Source organism: Lipophrys pholis, assembly GCF_963383615.2.
Source record: "Lipophrys pholis genome assembly, chromosome: 9".
In the NCBI taxonomy this organism is placed as follows: domain Eukaryota; kingdom Metazoa; phylum Chordata; class Actinopteri; order Blenniiformes; family Blenniidae; genus Lipophrys; species Lipophrys pholis.
The window spans coordinates 11,388,955-11,407,689 of record NC_137639.1 but is presented as its reverse complement, the minus strand read 5'-3'; the positions used below and the strand labels follow the sequence as shown (position 1 = coordinate 11,407,689).

Below are 18,735 nucleotides of genomic sequence, written 5' to 3'. Positions count from 1 at the left end.
TTCTTGTCCTTTCGCAACACTGCAATATTCAAAATAGCACCAGCACCACTTGGGAAACAGATGAAATTAAATCTTTACTTTGTTCCCATTCTTCTCACATTAAAATTCAATTTAAAAATCGAGTTAGCACTTTTTGTTCTTCGCCAGAAGGTCGCCTGTTGGGCTTGGGGCATTTCTGTTTGAAGCTTGCAATGTTCTCCAGTTTTCTTCACACAGTCCAAAAACATGCCTTTGAGGTTAACTGGTGAGAGTGTGTGCCTCTCTATGTTAGAGATGTGATGGAGTGTTGATGTCCACGGTGTACGTTGCATTCGGCTGTGATGGGATCCAGCACCCCGTGACCTTGAGTTGAATAAAGCAGTGCAGAAGATACATGCACAGATGAACCACATCAAACCTGAACAGTTTAAACACAGAATGTCGCACATTTTATTTCAGGACAGCCTCATTTGATTTCAATTGGGTCAGACCGGTAAAAAGTCAGATAATGCCAGTTCTAAATGTGTCTTTTCATTTTAGAGCATCAAAGCGGAAGGCCATTAAGTCCTTTTCAGTTAACCTGCGATAAATGTCCTGAAATCACATTTTCAGGAAGTGAAATCAGGAATCGTATTTGGTACAGTGAGTCTCTTCAGAATGATTTTGACAAAAGCTTGTGAGACCTCTGCAGCCTTCAGACCGCCTGTTTTCACCAACTCAACATCACAGGATTAGAGGGTAACATGTTATTCCCTACAAAAATGTAGCATCTTCTTTAAATTGGCTGTTCATTTCCAGGTCGTTGCATTTCAGCATGTCTGCTAATGTATAATATATATATCATTTAAATGTCCTTTAGTATCAATGAAGTATGTATCTATGACTATATCTTACTGAAACACTAAAACCAACTGACATTTTCATTGAGATCAGTTAGAATGAAACTAATAATCCTATTGAAAGCCAAGATAAGGACAGTCAAAGCTGCTCTTGACTTATCTTATGTGTTCTGTGTGAGCATTAAAACAGAGTAAGTAAGTGTGGTATATTTGCTCATTTGCGAAATAAGTAGAATGAGTTTTGTGTCATTTGTAATCAAATGTTTACAATTATATAATAATGCATTTACTTTTACACAGATTTTACTGCAACCTAAGAAATAACGTTCAGTTTCAGACTTTTAAAGTAATACATTTCCCTATATACAGTATGCACTGAATACTATGCAGCACCCTTCATGTTCTTCCTGTTCGCCCTGAACCTTACTCTAGAACCTCTGGCTTCCACCCACAATCCAGAATCATTCACTCTAGATCAATTTGTGTCTCAGAATTGTGTATTGGCGTGTGGGAACAATATCCCGAGTTCTGGTCCATTCTTAGGGAATTCTATGTGGGTGGAGTTTGCTCCACACCCCTGTGGTTCTGAATTGGAGCAACATAATAGATGGATGGATGAGATGAGCGTCAACCACTTCAATTTACTCTCCGAAAAGTACACAAACACACACATATATATATATATATATATATATGTGTGTGTGTTTGTGCACCATCTCCACAACATATATATATATATATATATATATATATATATATATATATATATATATATATATATATATATATATATATATATATATATATATATATATATATATATATATATATATATATATATATATATATATATATATATATATATATATATATATATATATATGTTGTGGAGATGGTGCTTTTCTCAAAGAGCAGCTGTCTAGTTACACCAGCAGGTGGCAGGATTTATCTTTCACAATGAGATGCAAATAACTACTTGAGAGCCATAGAAATGACAGCTGCCGCTACTACAACTGCTGCAGTGCACAGCTTCTGGGAGATATTTTTGAATTAAACTAAGCTGTGGAAAAATGTCTTTATTTGGAATTGAAACTGAGAAGTTTTCTTTCAAAAGACGGTGTCAATATAAATTGATAAATCTTTGCTTGAATGAATAAGCCATGCAAACAATGTTCCATGGTAATAATTCTCATTCCATTTGAATGCTGCTTTAATAACTGTTCATAATTTTTGTCATAAGATTGCAAAGATGCATCGTTACAAGAAAGAATTAGTTCCACATTCCATAATTTTGTGTGCATAGTTTATTCAGTAAAATAGTTGGTGGCAGTTACAGTGCATCATATTTCTTGAAACCCTTGTTATTGGAAGTAATAAAAGAAATTAAAAATAAATAGTAGATCTGTAATTAATTTGATTCTGTCATCTTGTTGTGTGTTATAAAACAACACATCATGTAACCAAGAGATAACGTTCCAGGAATTTTTCTCTTTGGTTTGGAGTCTGCTGGGTTGATGAAGTCAGGGCCATTGCCCTGCAAAATAAACACAGATTCCTTTTCAAGGGTGAAATCAAACAAAAACTACCGAAAACTGCAGAGCTATTTTTAGAAATAAGGGCATGAGGTTATCAAATGACCTCCAGTGTGGTTAAAAATGGGAACAAAGAGTTTGAACCATGAAACTGCACTATATAATCAAATCAGTGAAGTGAGGATGACTGCAGGCTAGAATTTCTTACTTGTAAAGTTAAGTTTTGTTATTTTATATGATCTATTCAGTGTGAGAAACACTTGACGTCACACTAGTTTCATTAGTAGAATGAATGGACCAGCATCAGCTCGTGTCAGTCAGGCTACAATCAGATGTATAAGCTATTCTGACTTGAAGTAACATGATAACGGGCTGAGGAGCGAGGCTTTAAAATATCCTGCCTCGCTGCTGGCTGTGACACATCCTTACAGGTGTGGGATTGGACGGATCTCTGATGACCTGGTGTTAATAAGCAGTGTTGACCTATCGCACAGGTCAACCCTGCTTATTAACACCAGGTCAGTCCAGGTTTTAGACTGAAAACCTCTGCGCCACCTGCACCCTGTCAAACATCGCTGCCATTACTGGAATGGATTTATGTTGGCATGCATTGAGAGGAATCCAAGAAGGCTGCCATCTTTTAAGAGGTTTGGACGAGACCAGACTTTCTGCACATAGTGATCAGTAAGTCCTGGTTAACGCGGATTCATTTGCTTCTCAGAATTGATTGAAAATGAGCTGAGTATCATTAATTCAAACCTCCATTCCGTGTCTAATGTTCAAAACCACACAGAAGCTGTAACATTATGTCCTAAAAAAACTTGTTCATTGAAACTGTAGCTCACTGCCAAGATTCTGTCACGACCATTACATAATGCTTCTATCACCAGTCCAACATTATCGACCTGTGTTCAGAAGCATGGGACAGGACGCTTGAAAAAGACTATTTGAAATGTTCAGTTTGTTTGATGCTGTTGTGATCATCCATCCATCCATCCATCCATCCATCCATCCATCCATCCATCCATCCATCTATCCATCCATCCATCCATCCATCACCTCGCCCGTCTATTCATTCATCCATCTTCTATACTGCTTTATCTAGCTGAAGGTTGTGGAGGGTTGGAGCTGATCCCAGCTGACTCTGGGTGAAGGTCGGGCCCACCCTGGACAGGCGTAGAGCTCAAAATTACATTTTCAACTACATGCAAATGGGAGTCATTAATCAGTGTCTAGTGCTTTTGGACTGTGTTGGAAGAAACTGGAGAACCTGGAGAAAACCCAAGCACACACAGGGAGAAAATGAAAAAATGAGTCAAGAAACTTGCGTGATAACTAAAAGAAAAGAAAACTTTTGTTTTAAGTATTAGATGTTTTGCTTCCCTCATGCTTGCTTCCCACAAGAGATCAACCCATTTTGTGTCATGGTTTTGGGTTTTATTTATCAAACCATAAAGATAGTCAGTAATCAGGCTAGAAAATAGGACATTTTTAAAATCAGTTTGTATTTATGTTTTATTTATAGTCAGTAGCTACAACTGCTTCCCAAACAGCCAACAGATGCAGGCCTAAATGTCAGTGTTTATTTAAATGTGGCCTGCAGTGAGTCTAAAAACTCAACATGACAGATAATATAATAATATAATAATAATATAATAGCAATGGAATAATAATATCATATAATAACAATATCATATAATAAGAATATAATTAGCATAACATGATTATATGTTACACATAGAAGATGATGTTGAGATATTTGGAGTTAAACTTGAGAACATAACATTGACATGCTTTTTCTCCCCTCTTTTCTAGAAAATGTGCCTTTATGAAACCTCTTAGATCACACACAGTCTAACGTGTGTGTTTGTGTGTGTGTGTGTGTGTGTGTGTGTGTGTGTGTGTGTGTGTGTGTGTGTGTGTGTGTGTGTTTGTGTGCTTGCTCCTTCATTGTTTGTCTACATCTGACTTTTTGTTCTGCTTGAGCTGAAGGAATGTCTATGTGCCTGCCAGTTATTTAATCCAAGCCACCTCCTGTTGGCTTCCTTCTATCTCCAACCCAAATCAATTCCTACACTGAATCCTTTTTTCATTTTTGCCATGGCAACCTCTATCTTGAAAAGTCCGATTAGGTTTAATTATTAAGAAGAAACGCAAATTGCTTCTTCTTATCCTATTTCTATTTCACTCTTGTTTTGTTTTTTTCTGGTATTTGTTCTGTATTTAAACACTTCCTTTGTCATAGAAACAGTATCATGGGTTCAAGTTGGTCGCCCTGTGCATGCCTTAGTTTTCTCTGGATACTTGTCATTTCAAAACTAAATGAACTACAGTCATTATGTTCTCCTTAAATTCATTATACATGTACAATGTTTCATTAGGAGGACTGATAATAAAAACAAACGTGTCGGTCCTGTTTTGCATTGCTGACTAAACGCACTGAAAAATTAAATGAAGAAAAATGTGACCAGGGATTATTGAGAGCTCTTTAAATGGTTTATAGTAGAATAGTACCGTTGTCTTTTGGACAGCTCTGCTAAACTCCGAGGGAGCAGAGACAGGAGCAGCATCGATTCCAATCCTCCCACAAGTTGTTGGTTGAACTGGTGTCTTTTGTGAAATACAGATTACAATTGTCTATCCATGCAGAGGAGATGTAAAATAGGATCGTTAAGGTACCTTGAGGTTTTCAATGTGAAAGCAAATAGAGCTCAGATTGAGATCAGGGATTAAAGACAAAGACATGCGGGGCAACGTTTTTTGGTGAAAGAGAGATTAAATGAATATAAATCAAACTTGTGTGTGCAGGAGTCCTTCTGTGGCCCAGAGGGTCACTGTTATGCCAGAGTGTTTTTCTCACACGTCCGCGCTGTTGTGTATCACGCAGCTTCCACGTTCCCATCAGCCCGCGATCACGCACCGCGCGCGACTCTCTCATTTGTCGGCCGCCCCACACACACCCCCCGCCCCGCCGAGCCCCGCCCCCTCGCCGTGTTTGAAACTGTGAATGGGGGAGAGAAGAGGATGAGGAGAAAACCCGCACACGTACGAGGAGACGCTCAAACAACCGCACACTTGATTTTCCAAATCCCACGTAAATGTAAGTACTGTGTTCAGGGCAATGTATTTTTTTTTTCAACATGAGTTATTTGTCATTGAATAACTACAATGAAATGTTTTTTTCTTTTTCTTTAATTTTTTTTTAAATGTATTAACCTGGCTGTGAAACTGTTGTATGACCAAGCTGTAGACACGATGTGTAACTAATTAAGGAAAGTAGTGATGGACTGAGTGTGTGTGGTCTCTCCCTGGACAGATCAGGTCAGGTCAGGAGGGGCTGAGCAGTATTACATGTCTAGTTTTGTAACCAGCCCACTTGTAGTTTCATCCCCCAGGAAAGTAGGTAAAAGGGCCCCACAGTGCTGCCAAGCACCAACTGGTCATGCTCACTTCACGTGCTGTGTCATAGATTCCCCACATGGGCTTTTGTCCCAGTGTGGTTGATCTACTTCGTCTAGATCAATAGATCCAGCTTGTTTACAAAGAGAAACAAGATATAGATTTATTTTTTTTTTTTTAAAGAGAGAAATAGGGAATCCTGACCCTAAAGAGCCATAGTCCTGCATACATGTAATGTCATCTACGCAGGTACACCTGAATATAATGAATGTTGCATATGCTGATGGCAGTCAGCTGTGTACTGTAACCCTCCAGAACTGGGATAGATGCCTTTGATTATGTTGAGATGTAATGTTCGTCCAAATTAAATCATTAACATTGTACACTCTTTTCCTCTGGTTTTGTTCAGAGTTGCTGTAGGGAAGTTGAAGAGCATCACTCAGCTATGTCTGATATCCACTGTGGACTGAAGCCTGCCCCCACGGCTGTAGGTGACATGGAAGCTGCTGAAACTCTCATGTCCATGACGAAGCACTGGAAGACTGGGAACGTCAAGTTGAGACACTTCAGGCCCCCGACTCCCTCCTCAGACTGCTCAGAAGATGACTCATTGCCCCCCGCCACTGTTTCGCTAGAGGATTTTACTCTGGTAAGTTTTGGATTGACCTTACCATCTGAATGTGTGTCGTCTCCTGCTATGTGAGACTTTCAGCTTCAAGTTGGTCTTCTGCATACTTTCCTTGTAACAAGTAGTTATTGGAGTTACTGTTGCCACTGCCACGGTCCGGCCACTGACCTCTGATATCAATAAGACATTCTCACCCAGAGGACTGCTGCACACCAGAAAATTTCTTTTCCAGATCATTCGCTGTGAGCCCCAGAGACGGTTGTACACGAACATAATAGATCAGCAGTTTTCTCAAATACTCAGTCCACCTCATGTAGCTGTAACAGCCGGGCCACCCAATCACCTTTCTTACCATACTCGTGCTCAGTTTGAACATCAGCAGGTCAAATGTCTCTAAATGCAGTTTCTGCCGTATGTTTTGCTAACAACTAGTTGAACAGGTTTATCTATTAAGCTGTGAGTGTAGTCTCATTGTGGCACAGCCATCGTCACTCCTTTCATCAGGCTCTCTTACTAAACACTTCACTGCAGCGTCAGCGGAGACAGCTTAATGCATTTCTTTTGACAAATAATAATGGATATCTTGCTTTTCTTTTCAGTGCATGACACCACCTCATAGTCCACCCTACTTGGAGTCCACATACCCTCCCTCACCACAGAAAGTCTTACGTCCTATAGTTCCATGTGCACAACAACACACCGCTGTTCCTCTGCAGAGGTTCCAGTGCACCAGTGTAATCCGCCACACCGCCGATGGGCTGCACTTCTACAGTAAAGGTGGCTGTAAGGATAAGGGACTCACTTGTGTTCACACTCAAGAATCTAAAACGGATTTTACCTCTCAAGATGGACTAACTGATAGAGACTTGAGTAGGAAATTGGCTGAATCCAGTCAAGCGCAGACATATAGGGATGTTTTAAGTCTGAATGACAAGTCAAGATTTCAGTCCGGTCCAGGAGGTATTGCTCAGGCTCTTCCTGTACCAGTCTACTGCCAGATTCTTCCCATATCTTCACCGTCTCCAATGGCTTCCCATTCAGTCGCCACTGTGCACAGACCACTGCAACCGCAGCACAAGCGAGAACATGCTGTCCTACAACCACAGACGGTGTCTCCTGCTCAGATCTTCATTGTCAACGGTCAGGTGGCAAAAGGCCCCGTGATGGTCGTGGTCCCTCAGCCGTCGGTTCCTGCGCTGTACGTCCAGCCAGCACAGGTGACCCCTGGTGGTACCAGGTTAGCTCCCATCGCTCCGGCGCCGTGTCGTGGCTCTCAGGAACCGAGGCTCTCCCTTCCAAAGACTGAAGTGTGTCGTGTACGCAGCCATGTTTGTCCCCATGAGGACTGCAACAAGACCTACTTCAAGAGCTCCCATCTCAAGGCACACATGAGGACACATACAGGTGAGACTATTATCATTGTACAGTTTGTTACATTAAACTTTGTATTCTCTTTGAAGTATTGCTCGTTAATACAGAACAAACAAGTCAATACAACTTGTGATATGGCCCATCTTCTTAAATATAACATGCTTACATTGACACGGTGGAGAAGTGTAGTAGAATGAAGTTCACTTCAAATTGGTGCTTTTTTCCCCTGTGTGGAGTTTGATGTTTGCAGAAATTTCAATTCCCCTTGATTTTAGCTGGAGGTTCCAGGTGAGACATCAGGGATTCTCACTTGGTGAAACTCTTGACAATTAAATTCTGCACGTTTCTGTGTGATTGAATGTGCGTGGCGTCGTCACAGCGAAAGAGTTTCAGGAAATGATGTCGCTTTAATTGTAGGACAAAAATAACTTATTAATGAACAAAAAAAAAACAGCAAACGTCCTGTAATATTAGATATCTGGTATGTGTTCATTCTCCTTCTGAACATGGAGGCAGTTTCTTTTCATCTCTCTTCAGATGTTGAAAGACTACACCCACCAGACTTCCCTCAACACATATTTATATTCCCCTATCATCTCTCTCTGCACTTTCCTCTATATATCCTGTATTTTTAGATTTTGAGAGAATCCAAAATTGATTTGAGCTCTGGTTTTAGCGTGCAACAAAGCAATACTGATTTCTTTGATTACTTACTTGCCTTACTTTGTGCTTCTAATTCAGGTGAGAAACCCTTCAAATGTAAGTGGGAGGGCTGCGAGAGGCGCTTCACCCGCTCAGACGAGCTGTCCCGTCACCGCCGGACGCACACGGGGGAGAAAAGGTTCGCCTGCCCCATGTGCCTCAGCCGCTTCATGCGCAGCGACCACCTGGCCAAGCACGCCCGACGACACCTGGCCGGGAGGAAGGCTAACTGCTGGATGTCGGCGGCCAGCCGGTCCGCAAATCTCCCTGTCCTCACGTCTCTCGCTCGCACGTCAGCAAATTCACCATGAGGGCGGGGGGGGAGGATGTGGCGGAAAAAAAACTGTCAAACGGGAGAATTTGTGCCTCCGAGTGTGAAAGAACAAGCGTCACACCACTAATGCAGCTGCATGCTGCCTTTGTTGATTGTCGATGAATATGAAAGCGGTACTGGAAACTGTTTTAGAATCACTGTATCACTTTAAGCTGAGCTCGTTACTCTGATGTGTACATCTCACTTGGAAAATCAGCTTCATCTATTTACCACAGATGTGTTTACCGTTCAGTATTAGTTGACCAAAGCGTTTTGAATGTTGTGAAAACTTTTAACGTGTTTGTAAAAAAGTTGTGCAAAATGTGCTGTTTTCATGCCGAGAACAGAATTTCTTATTAAACTTGAACATGTCTGTTTTACTTATTTAAATGTTTCAGTAAAACTTTTTGCGCAACCATAATTAGTGTATGACATCACTAAATCACCTCCAGGTATATGAATCGTGTCGCACATCCAAACAAAACATCACACAAGATGTCCATTGATCTGCTTTGATCCATTCAAGGTTTTTTTGTGGCTTTTTTGTTTTTTTAATGAACAATTATAAAATAACCTCCCCCTGACTAGAGCAATGCAGTGGTTCAAAAGTGGGGTTGCCTTTTTCGAGGGGGAATTGTTTTCCTTTAGTTTTTTGAGAAAAAACAATTATGAAGAATAAGTTTAGTCTAAAAAAACACAAAGAAGCTTAATAGAGCTGAATCAAAAGTATCAACTTCAGTGGAAAACTGTTAGACTTTAGGAAAAACATCCCAAATTTCCATGTAAACACATCTAATCTGAATGAACGTCAATCAGAACCTTAAGAGATGAAACTCGTGCAGCATGAGGGTTTAGTCAAGGTGATTTTACAGGCTGAGGGGAGGCTCGCCCCACACTTTTAAACCCCTGATGTAATTTGTCCCTAAATTAATCCAGATAAATGATTTATGCATCAGACATATTAATGAGATGTCTTTTTTTTTAACTATAGGGGATGATTAGGCAGATCAAGATATATGCAAATCATTGACGTTTACATAAAATGCTTTTTCCGATTGAACTGGAATTGATTTCAATTTTCCACAATATTCAGCAGTTGTTCAAATTATCCTTTACTGTTGAAATATATATATATAAAAAACATTACAATTCCCAGTCCGGTCATTGGAGTGTTTTATTTGTGTTCAGTTTGACAAGCAGGTACAAGTTACTAACGCCTGATGATTTATCATGCCTTGAACATAGATCAGGAGACAATTTCACAAATATGGTGCATGCTACGCAAGACCTCTAGCAGTCAGGGGACACTAAAACACAGATCTTGAAAAGATTCCTAAACAAATACAATATAAATATCAGAAGGAAATACAAAAAGTAACCCATCTTGCATTATAAACAATTCTTCCAATTTTTTTTCATGAAAAAAAAAAAATCCCCCTCAAGTCCACATCGGCTGATACGTTACCCATCAACACTTCCTGTGTTCCACCTGCAGCACATGCTGACTCCTAAACCCGCTCTGCTTTCTCCTGCAGGTTTTGAGAGAAAACTACTTAAGAGGAAACACACAGCCACTTTCAATTTGATGCAGAAATTGTTACCCAGGCATGAAAGTCAGGGGACTCGTCACACTTATGACACATGCTTTATTTACTACACCGAAAAGATGCGTAAATGCGCCTTCATATGTTAAGCCATGTTGCACTGCAAGCTCCTGCTTTAAAACACTGACAAGGACGATGGATATTAAATTTTATAACTGAGTGAAGCTCCTGTAACACAAATAATTACAACCAATTGAAGCCATAAATACAGATTTCGTAGCAAAGTTGTCTACAAAACGTCAGGAGTGCGTTTCTGCCGCTTAACACAGGGATACATATCTTACTTTACAAGACTGGCAACAGCAAAAGAGATATAGATAATACATCTGTCAAATATAATCACTGAAAATCATTATATATCTACTGTAGGAGTGTAAACTGTGGTTTCAACGAGGGCAAAGCTGTCTATTGTAGAGTCATCCATTTTGTTGCGTACTACTTAAAATCTACTTTTTTAAATTCCAGGTCTAGTCACATACTGCTGCTGAACATCGGGGTTTATTGTACAAATCCAATCTGGTCCCAGCAATTTCAAGCGCTTTCTGCACAGTCGGCATACTTCATCCTGGTGGAATGTCGACCAGAGGAAGCGAGCAGCGGAACAACAAGCGAGGAAGCTGAAAGCCCTCCTGGAGGGATGATTGCTAAGCTGGGAGAGAGAGTGCAGCCTCTGTTTGGCAGGAGCTGAGAAAGTAAGGGACCAGTGAGAAGTTCTTGAGGGTTGCCTCTTGGGTCACACCGGTGTCCTGCATCTCAAACCTGGGAAAGTGAAGACGATTTGTCAAAAAACACAAAAAAAAGCCTGCGGCCGTTTATCGTCCCCAAATACTGTCTTGCTGGGATTCTTACCAGTCTCTGGAGGACACGACGTAGTACACGGGAGGAGGAGACGAGTCGGTGGAGCTACCCAGCGGCTGACCCAGGCTGTAAGCCCCAGCATGTGAGAACATGAGCCAGTCTCCAACGTTGAGCTCAGGTAGCAGGCAGTGATCCACTACCTGGTCCAGGTCGTCTCCGGAGGGACCCCACAGGCTGCTGCTGAACACCGGAGCATCCAGGGACGAGTTCTGTCAACACAGCATCCAACATGTGTGACAAGTGTGCATGTGTTTTGATTCCCGGCTCAAAAAAACTAAACTTGAAGACATTTTAGGAAGCCCCTTGACATGGGAGGAGACATTTGGAAATCACCTTGTGAACGGAGGGAGCAGCGATCAGTGTTTCAGAGAGTTTGCTGGAAAAGCATCCATAAACTCCCTCGTTCATGTAGTACTGAAACTCTGGCTCCTCGTCGGGAGACGGATCATCTGTTGAGAAAGGTTTCATTATTTTTTATCATTCCTACTTTGACAGATGCAATGCTGAGTCCAAGAAGATCGTCATCCTTCACTGTCCACACAAAACTGTGTCGATGGCTTCAAAGAACAAATATCTTCACATTTTCATTCCTGCACGGCTCTTTATAATGTGGACAGCTCTTTAGCCACACTTTGTGCTCCTTATCAATGAAGCACTCGTCTATTTATAACGCTGCCGCTGAACAGCGTAGCAACAAAATCTCTCAAATGCGGGCACTGCAACGTTATATCCGAGTGACAACGTGTTGAATCTGAATGTGACACTAACATATCCCTTCTGTGCGTATCACATGCACTGACCGTGGTCCTGGTCATCGCGGGCCACCACCTCCTTTGAAATGACGTTGACAGCCAGGGTGAAAGCAGAAGACACGAAGAAGCTGCCAGGCTCCGCGATGACGGTCACACCAGTGGAGGCGGGGAAGTAGAGGTCCACCATGGACATGACTGCGTCGTTTATCTGGCGAGAGGACAGGAAGCTTTTAAAACACACAACTAAAGATTCCTTGTATAAATCATACGATAAACAATTTTCATTTCAGTGCACTTAAAAGGGTTCACAGCTATCTTATCGCAAAAATAATTTTCCCCCCGTCATGTTTTTTTAAAATTGAATCCACTCATTTCTTTTTAAGCAATCTCTGTGAAAGCTCAGCTAGATTCGTTTCTCTTGAGAAGAAATGGTGGCGACACATTATAATAGCGCCACCTGGTGGATAAAGAAGGATTGCTTTCCTTTGCTCACTGAAGCGGTTTCCGGTTTATGGAAGACTATGAAATAAAAAGGTAATGTGATTGGATTCTACAAAAGTCTAGAGTTTTGTTGACAGCATTGCAAAATACTGTCTAGTTAAAGATCAAATAACTAATCTATCATGCAGAACTTATACCAGGATACCAACCAGTTCAAGCTGAGGCTCACAAGCACTGAATCCACCTCCAATATCCAAGATTTTCATGTTGAAGCCAATTTCCTCCTGCAGGAGACAAAAACATTCAACTATATAACTACAGTATAAAGTATTCACAAAGTCCTCACTGTTCTTTAGCTATACAATAACAGTGTCATAAAAAAAAACTAGACTGCATAGGACAGCAATTACAGATGAATTATTAACAACAACCCGGGACAAGAAGGACTTACTCCCATATCAAAGACACAACGAGCATCAGAGATGGCGTGAACGTACACCTGGTCGTCCTCGCAGGGGCGGGAAATGTGAGATCTGCAGACGCACAGGCAGGAAATGGTCAAACCCACAACTTCAAAAGGTTCAGACGTGAACGTGTCTGTGGGCCTCACCTCACACCAACCACTTGCACCCCGAGTTCCTTGGCGCTCTCGAGGAGACGCCTGCAGTCCTTGAGGGAACAGCCGAAAGTCATGCTCATCTCGTCATCCGGGTTCGACGCTTCGGTTGACACATGTAGCAGCAGCCTGCATCAACGCAGAAGAACCGGGAGCTTTAGGTCAGTGTGTTGCTGGGAATTGATATATTCTACAAACGGATTGTGAACAAAGCATAGTTATAGCGATGTGGCATGTACTGAGAGCTCGAGGTGGTGGTTGCAGTTGCTACTTTAAAATTTTCAGTAAAAATGTCAATCATGGTCTGAAATTGCAACAAAAATGTTTTTTGTTTTTTTTATTTATTAATTTTCTTTATTCTGAGCAATTTCAAAAGCAATAAAACAGTAGAATATGTCAAGAAAGACTACAATTGTTACAATTTTCTCTTTTTATTGTACTTCCCTTAATAGCATGTTCATCGTACCATGAATGTACCAAATATTTCTAAGTGTGCCAAAAAGACAGCTGAGTGTAGTTGTAAGGTTTGTTGTTGCCCTTTACTGGGAGAGGCCACCGTTTCCTTTAGGCTTAAAGTCATTCTGCTAAGCTCATGTTAACCAGGGATAAGCAGCCACCGGAGACAAAAAAATGGTTTTTCACTGGGAAGGAAAGGAAATAGGGAAATGTATCCCAAAACACAAGAGATGATGGATTTTATCCCTCCCTCAGGTAAAAATAATTTAGCAGGATTGAGGATATGTAGACCAGATGTTCCCCAGTAATCTAAACCCTGCTCAGGAGTGTTGCGGAGGCAGCCTTCAAGTCTCTGGCACCGACACCACAAACAAACTTACTTGGCATTGGGGTGGCAGCGAGATATCTTGCGGAGTTCTGCTTCATTATCGCACACCAGGAGGTCAATGCCGTTCTTAGCAGCGTATTTAATCTGGGAGACCTGCTTGCAAACACCACTGTAGATGATGTCTTCAGAAGGGATGCCGTGGCTCTGCACCAGCTCAAGTTCAGACTGAAGCACAACAAAACAAGAGTGAGAACAGACCTTCTCTTAGTGAACGTTAAAACCGACATGTTACACCGAACAAACGTGGAGTGAAAGAGTACCTTGTTGGTGCATATGAAGCCAGTGCCAAGGGCAGCAAGAACTTCAATCACAGCTGGGCTGCTGTTGCATCTAACGGCATAGTAGGGTCGAATTTGGGGCATGTAGGTTCGCCAGCGAACATGCTGCCTCATTGTGACTCCCAGGTCGGCTACAAAAAATGCATTCTTCTCAGACTGGAAAAGAAGGAAGACATGTGGAAGTGTCACAAAGCGTACAAAAAAAAAACCTACTTGCACACGCATTATCTAACAAACAGTTAAAAAAGTGTGTATGAGTGACACTTTCTCATTATTACAATACGAACACGAATCTGTTTGATCTAAACATTCACCAGCAATCAATGTGAAAATGCTAAACATACAATGAAAGTTCTAAATTCCAGTATTGTGACCACCTTGTAGTGTTCAACAGTGAAACACTGAGTGGGATTTGAGAATGAAGCACCACAATAAGAAAAGCATATGGATAAGTATGCCACTCTGTGAAGCCATACCAGTGTTTGTTCATAAATGTGACTGTCAATCACATCGCAGAGGGCCGTGCCCCCCTCCAGCAGCCCGACAGAATACTGCGGTTCATCAGCGATTCCTTTCATCCTCTCAACCGTTCTCTTCGAGTCCGACAGGCATAAAGATTGTGACTAGTCCAAAGTGGTCTTGCTCACTCCCACTCGAGCCCCTGGGGTCCTAGACTTATGCAACAAACTGTACGAAAACAAAGAGGAAGAGTTGGCATGGAAAACAGAATCCAAGTCGTAAAACATTTCACTAGTATCTGTAAAGTGCATAATCTGTCCTGTCGTTCAGCTTTTAGGCTGTTTGTTCAGGAGCGGGAGCTGAACTCTTTCTGATGAAGTCCACAGTCATTTTCAGCGAGTAGCCAATGAGCAGACAGAGCAGGTTACAGGGTGGCTTTGTGGAAGAGCCCTATTCTTCTAAAAAGCCCCTGTGAAAACACAGAGTCTGGGGCACAGAGTTCATTTATTTTACCATCAATTACTCCCGACAATCAGCAATAATCCCCGAGCTGGTGACCCGTAAAGGTTCCCTTGATGGCATTACCCAGAGGCACAATAGTGGCGGCGTCTGTCGTTACAGCTTCACTTTTTGTAATGTCGCACGATATAGCAGCGAGATGCATATCAATGTGGTTTCAAAGGCTACTGTCACATGCTTCAATGTGATAACGATTTACCTATATGAAACTTTAAAAACAAATCAATGAATTATTCTCCTGAGCTTCGATTCCTTCTACAGGATAACAGATTACATGAAAAAAAATAATAATTAAAATACACAAAGGAACACTTGACCATGTTTTCTTTTTAAAACCCAACTAAGACTTTATGCAACTGTAAAAATGGTTAACTATGCGATTCACGTCATCACCCTTAGGAAACTAGTTATAATGTTAATGTTTATGTGTACTCTCAATTCATACATGCCAATGTGCAATAAACTAGAAAAGTAAAAAAAAAAAAAGTGTTATTCAATGTGTGACTGGGGAAAATTTTTCAGCAAGAGTGGAACAGACGACAGCAGACCAACTGCCACTGTTCTGTTAGTTGATACAAGCGCTGGAAATAGATCTCATACAGTTGATCTAAAATAACTACAGACCATTTGTGATTTATCTGGGACAGGATGCAAGAGTTTCAAAGATTTTTTTTTTTTCCAATGACTGCCATAAGCACCAACATTATGCACATTGATGCATGCCCCCCCCCCCCCCCCCCCCACCCCACCCCACCCCATCCCCACCCAAAAAATATCTTGTGCTGTATGTAGAGTGAGCGCACACTTTCTTCAAACCACAGCTGTTCCACTCACATGGATGAGTCCTGGGATGAACTCGTCCACTATCAGCTAGGATCCCAAGGTGGCTCGGCGTTGAAGTCAAATGGCTCCCGGTATAGAGCTGTCCCTAGATCCTCTGGGTAGTTATTGTACACCTGTGGAGGGGCAGGAAGACAAGGTAAAGGGGTTAAGTCACCAACAATGGAAAAATACATATATTCTACCTTCTGTTTTCTCATTTATCTAGTTTTTTTTTTCATTTTATTTTAATTCTCAGCTACAAAAGAGCAAACGCGTACTGGGACCTGAGAAGAAGTTAAAATAATCAGTCAACGCAATAAAAGGAAGTCAGAAGTTGCAAAATAGCATAGAGATATAATACTTTCCGACACCATAATTATAAACACTTGATTATATAATGTATCACACACACTTTGCAAAGCAGAGGCAACACTAAGTTTATTTCACTTTTTAAATTGGTTGTTTCAATGTAATGCACTTTAAATTTAATAATGACCTGTCACAAACGGACACGGAAAATAATAGCCAACCAAATGGGTAAAATATGATATTTGACATTACTTGAGCATAACCTTTCTCATTTGTTATTGTTGCCTCGTAGCTAGCATACGTCGTTAGCATAGCATTACTGGACGCGAGTATAATTTGTCAACTTTCCCTCCGACTTGTCAACAACAGTCCTTGTCACTGTAACTTGACGTTAACTGTTGCATACCGAGCAGATTTAGGTCGCATAGACTAGTCAATGTGAGGTGACCCGGTGCCTTAATCCGACGTGCTAACGTCAATAGCAGGCTAACTGGAGCTAGCTGTACTTACGTCCACGGAGAAGCCGACGGAGGGGACAGAGCGCTTTTTCTTTTTCGGCGGAATTTTTAAAGAGTGGTGGGGTTACTAAAAGAGAAATCAATATCTGCCATGGATCAGGGGGCAGGCGATCGTGGTTCGACGTCCCCGGACGATTCAAGCAGGTTTCTGTGTGAAGGAAGGAAAGAGGCTGCGGAGGTCGAGTGAAAGCGGCGGAGCTCGAGCGGCGTGAAGCGGTGTGAAGTTGGACGGAGTCCCCCGCGCGGCTTCCGGAGAAGACTTTTCGCGTAAAATCCACGACCGCCGGCACACTGCGACCACCAGCTGGTCACGTTGAATACAGACCGAGCAACAAAATTCTTCAAATATTAGAGATGCGATTGATGCATTCCCAAAGTATCTGCATTTAAATGAACGATAACACCAGCTTTATAACACAGCAGCTCGCATCCGGTCTGATCTATGTGAGTGAAGGGAACTTGACATATTTCACATCGCAAAGCTGTCAGATCCACTTTGACCACACCACCAGGTGGTGGAGGATACATGAGAATATATTAATACCACAGATATGCATTATCATGCTTAAACAAGAACCTAAATCTGCAACAGCAGAAATATTCAAATACTTTAATGTATATATTTCCAATTCTGTTCGGTGAATATCTGAAAATATTAAAGAATTACCTGTGTTATGTCTTCATTGCATCCTCCATGGCTCAGCAGTAGAGATAAAATATTTTTCAGTAAAGCCTGCTCAATTCTTCTCTTTATTTCTAGCTGTTGATCAACAGCTGCAAAACATCAGTCAACCAAAGACTTTGTAAAGTCATGAACTGATGGATGCATGTATGTGGACTCCTCTGTCCCTCTGGCTCTGCTGTTGTGACTTAGAGAAGTTGTGCCTGCTCCTGCAAATGTAGGGTCTGGGGGACGTTTTATTTTTTTTCCCCAAGAAGATAAATTTGCATGTCTCCCTCCTTGACAGAGGAGGAGGACGAGGAGGAGGAGGGTGCCAGGGAAAGCTCAGCCTCCAAACAGAGGGAAAGTGTTCTCCCCGAGCCTGCTTTGACTCCATATCAGTGCATGCATCATCCCAGTGAAGCCCACCTCAGTAAAAATTATTAAATAGCATTCACACCAAGGCATTTTTTCTTTTTTTTTCTTTTTTTTACCAAAAACAGTGCCTAAATTATTTATGGCTGAAAACAAAACAAAAAAAATCACATTTTCCCGTGTGATTACTTGTAGGTTTGTCTTTTACATATGATCCACTTATATTTGACCCACAGTCAAAGTCCATCCTTCGCCGCGTTTGCACAGTCTTTATCATTTCAGGGTGTCCTCAGAACTGTTTCCATTCCAATGACTTTTTATGGGGTGATAGGGGACACACTGTACTAACAAACTGTAAAACACATGCATTCACTTCACAATGTCCAGTTCTCCAGAGTCGTGCGGCCTGTACCCAGGAGCCCTTCACGGTAATCCTGTGTTAGCCAACAACCAATATTCCTAAATATTCTGCAGCCTGCTGGAGTCCCATCATAATGTGAATTACATAGCAGTGTGTGATGTGTTTTTCTTTCTTCCCCACATAGCTATAACATTCCTCAGTGTGTTAGATGAGCTTTGGGAGCTCCTTGGGGGTAAACAAACAATAGCTGCGTTTGTTTCACTAATAAAACCACAGCTTCGAGCCCATTGTACAGGCGGCACAGGCCGCGTCTTTTCCACTGAGCACTACACAAAAGCTGTTCCGTGTTTTGTGCCTGATTTCTCCAACACCAAATGAGACTATGTATATATAGGGCTAATCACACATAGCATCTAAAGTGGCTTCCAGTAAGCACAATGTTTGATTTCCATTGTTTGGATCAGAATAGCCATCGCAGCCACTGGGTATGCGACATAGAGAGAGAGAGAGATGTGTGTACCACCCACTGCGAGGGCAAATACTCCAGTGGTTGCA

General features: G+C 41.6%; 2 protein-coding genes across 3 annotated transcripts; one reads left to right on the top strand and one right to left on the bottom strand.

Annotated features, from left to right (window-relative positions):
* Positions 1-5,362: 5,362 nt before the first annotated feature.
* Positions 5,363-9,182, top strand: LOC308114145 (Krueppel-like factor 10). The gene is made up of 4 exons (XM_080470819.1): positions 5,363-5,450; positions 6,159-6,398; positions 6,977-7,781; positions 8,490-9,182. The coding sequence occupies exons 2-4, from the start codon at positions 6,195-6,197 to the stop codon at positions 8,759-8,761; spliced, it is 1,281 nt and encodes a 426-aa protein (XP_080326945.1). The 5' UTR covers positions 5,363-5,450; positions 6,159-6,194; the 3' UTR covers positions 8,762-9,182.
* Positions 9,183-9,914: 732 nt separating this feature from the next.
* Positions 9,915-17,716, bottom strand: LOC308114310 (antizyme inhibitor 1-like). Of its 2 annotated transcripts, none has more exons than XM_080471098.1 (12): positions 16,776-17,229; positions 15,969-16,090; positions 14,633-14,843; positions 14,139-14,312; positions 13,871-14,043; positions 13,029-13,163; positions 12,870-12,951; positions 12,628-12,702; positions 12,026-12,185; positions 11,559-11,674; positions 11,217-11,434; positions 9,915-11,126 (listed from the first exon to the last, which is right to left on the bottom strand). In XM_080471098.1, the coding sequence occupies exons 3-12, from the start codon at positions 14,732-14,734 to the stop codon at positions 11,012-11,014; spliced, it is 1,350 nt and encodes a 449-aa protein (XP_080327224.1). In that variant the 5' UTR covers positions 14,735-14,843; positions 15,969-16,090; positions 16,776-17,229; the 3' UTR covers positions 9,915-11,011. The 2 variants fall into 2 exon arrangements, with proteins under 2 accessions (XP_080327224.1, XP_080327225.1); XM_080471099.1 differs by lacking the exon at positions 16,776-17,229 and adding an exon at positions 17,451-17,716 and having other exon boundaries at positions 9,921-11,126.
* Between the last annotated feature and the right edge of the window lie 1,019 nt (positions 17,717-18,735).

Bases quoted from the DNA above. Each gene is read 5' to 3' on its own strand.
- LOC308114145 (XM_080470819.1), top strand. From the start codon at position 6,195: ATGTCTGATATCCACTGTGGACTGAAGCCTGCCCCCACGGCTGTAGGT. The intron at 6,399-6,976 runs GTAAGTTTTGGA...TTTTCTTTTCAG, and splicing joins CGCTAGAGGATTTTACTCTG to TGCATGACACCACCTCATAG. The intron at 7,782-8,489 runs GTGAGACTATTA...CTTCTAATTCAG, and splicing joins ACACATGAGGACACATACAG to GTGAGAAACCCTTCAAATGT.
- LOC308114310 (XM_080471099.1), bottom strand. From the start codon at position 14,734: ATGAAAGGAATCGCTGATGAACCGCAGTATTCTGTCGGGCTGCTGGAG. The intron at 14,313-14,632 runs GTATGGCTTCAC...CTTCTTTTCCAG, and splicing joins ACATTTATGAACAAACACTG to TCTGAGAAGAATGCATTTTT. The intron at 13,164-13,870 runs GTAAGTTTGTTT...GCGTTGATGCAG, and splicing joins CGCTGCCACCCCAATGCCAA to GCTGCTGCTACATGTGTCAA.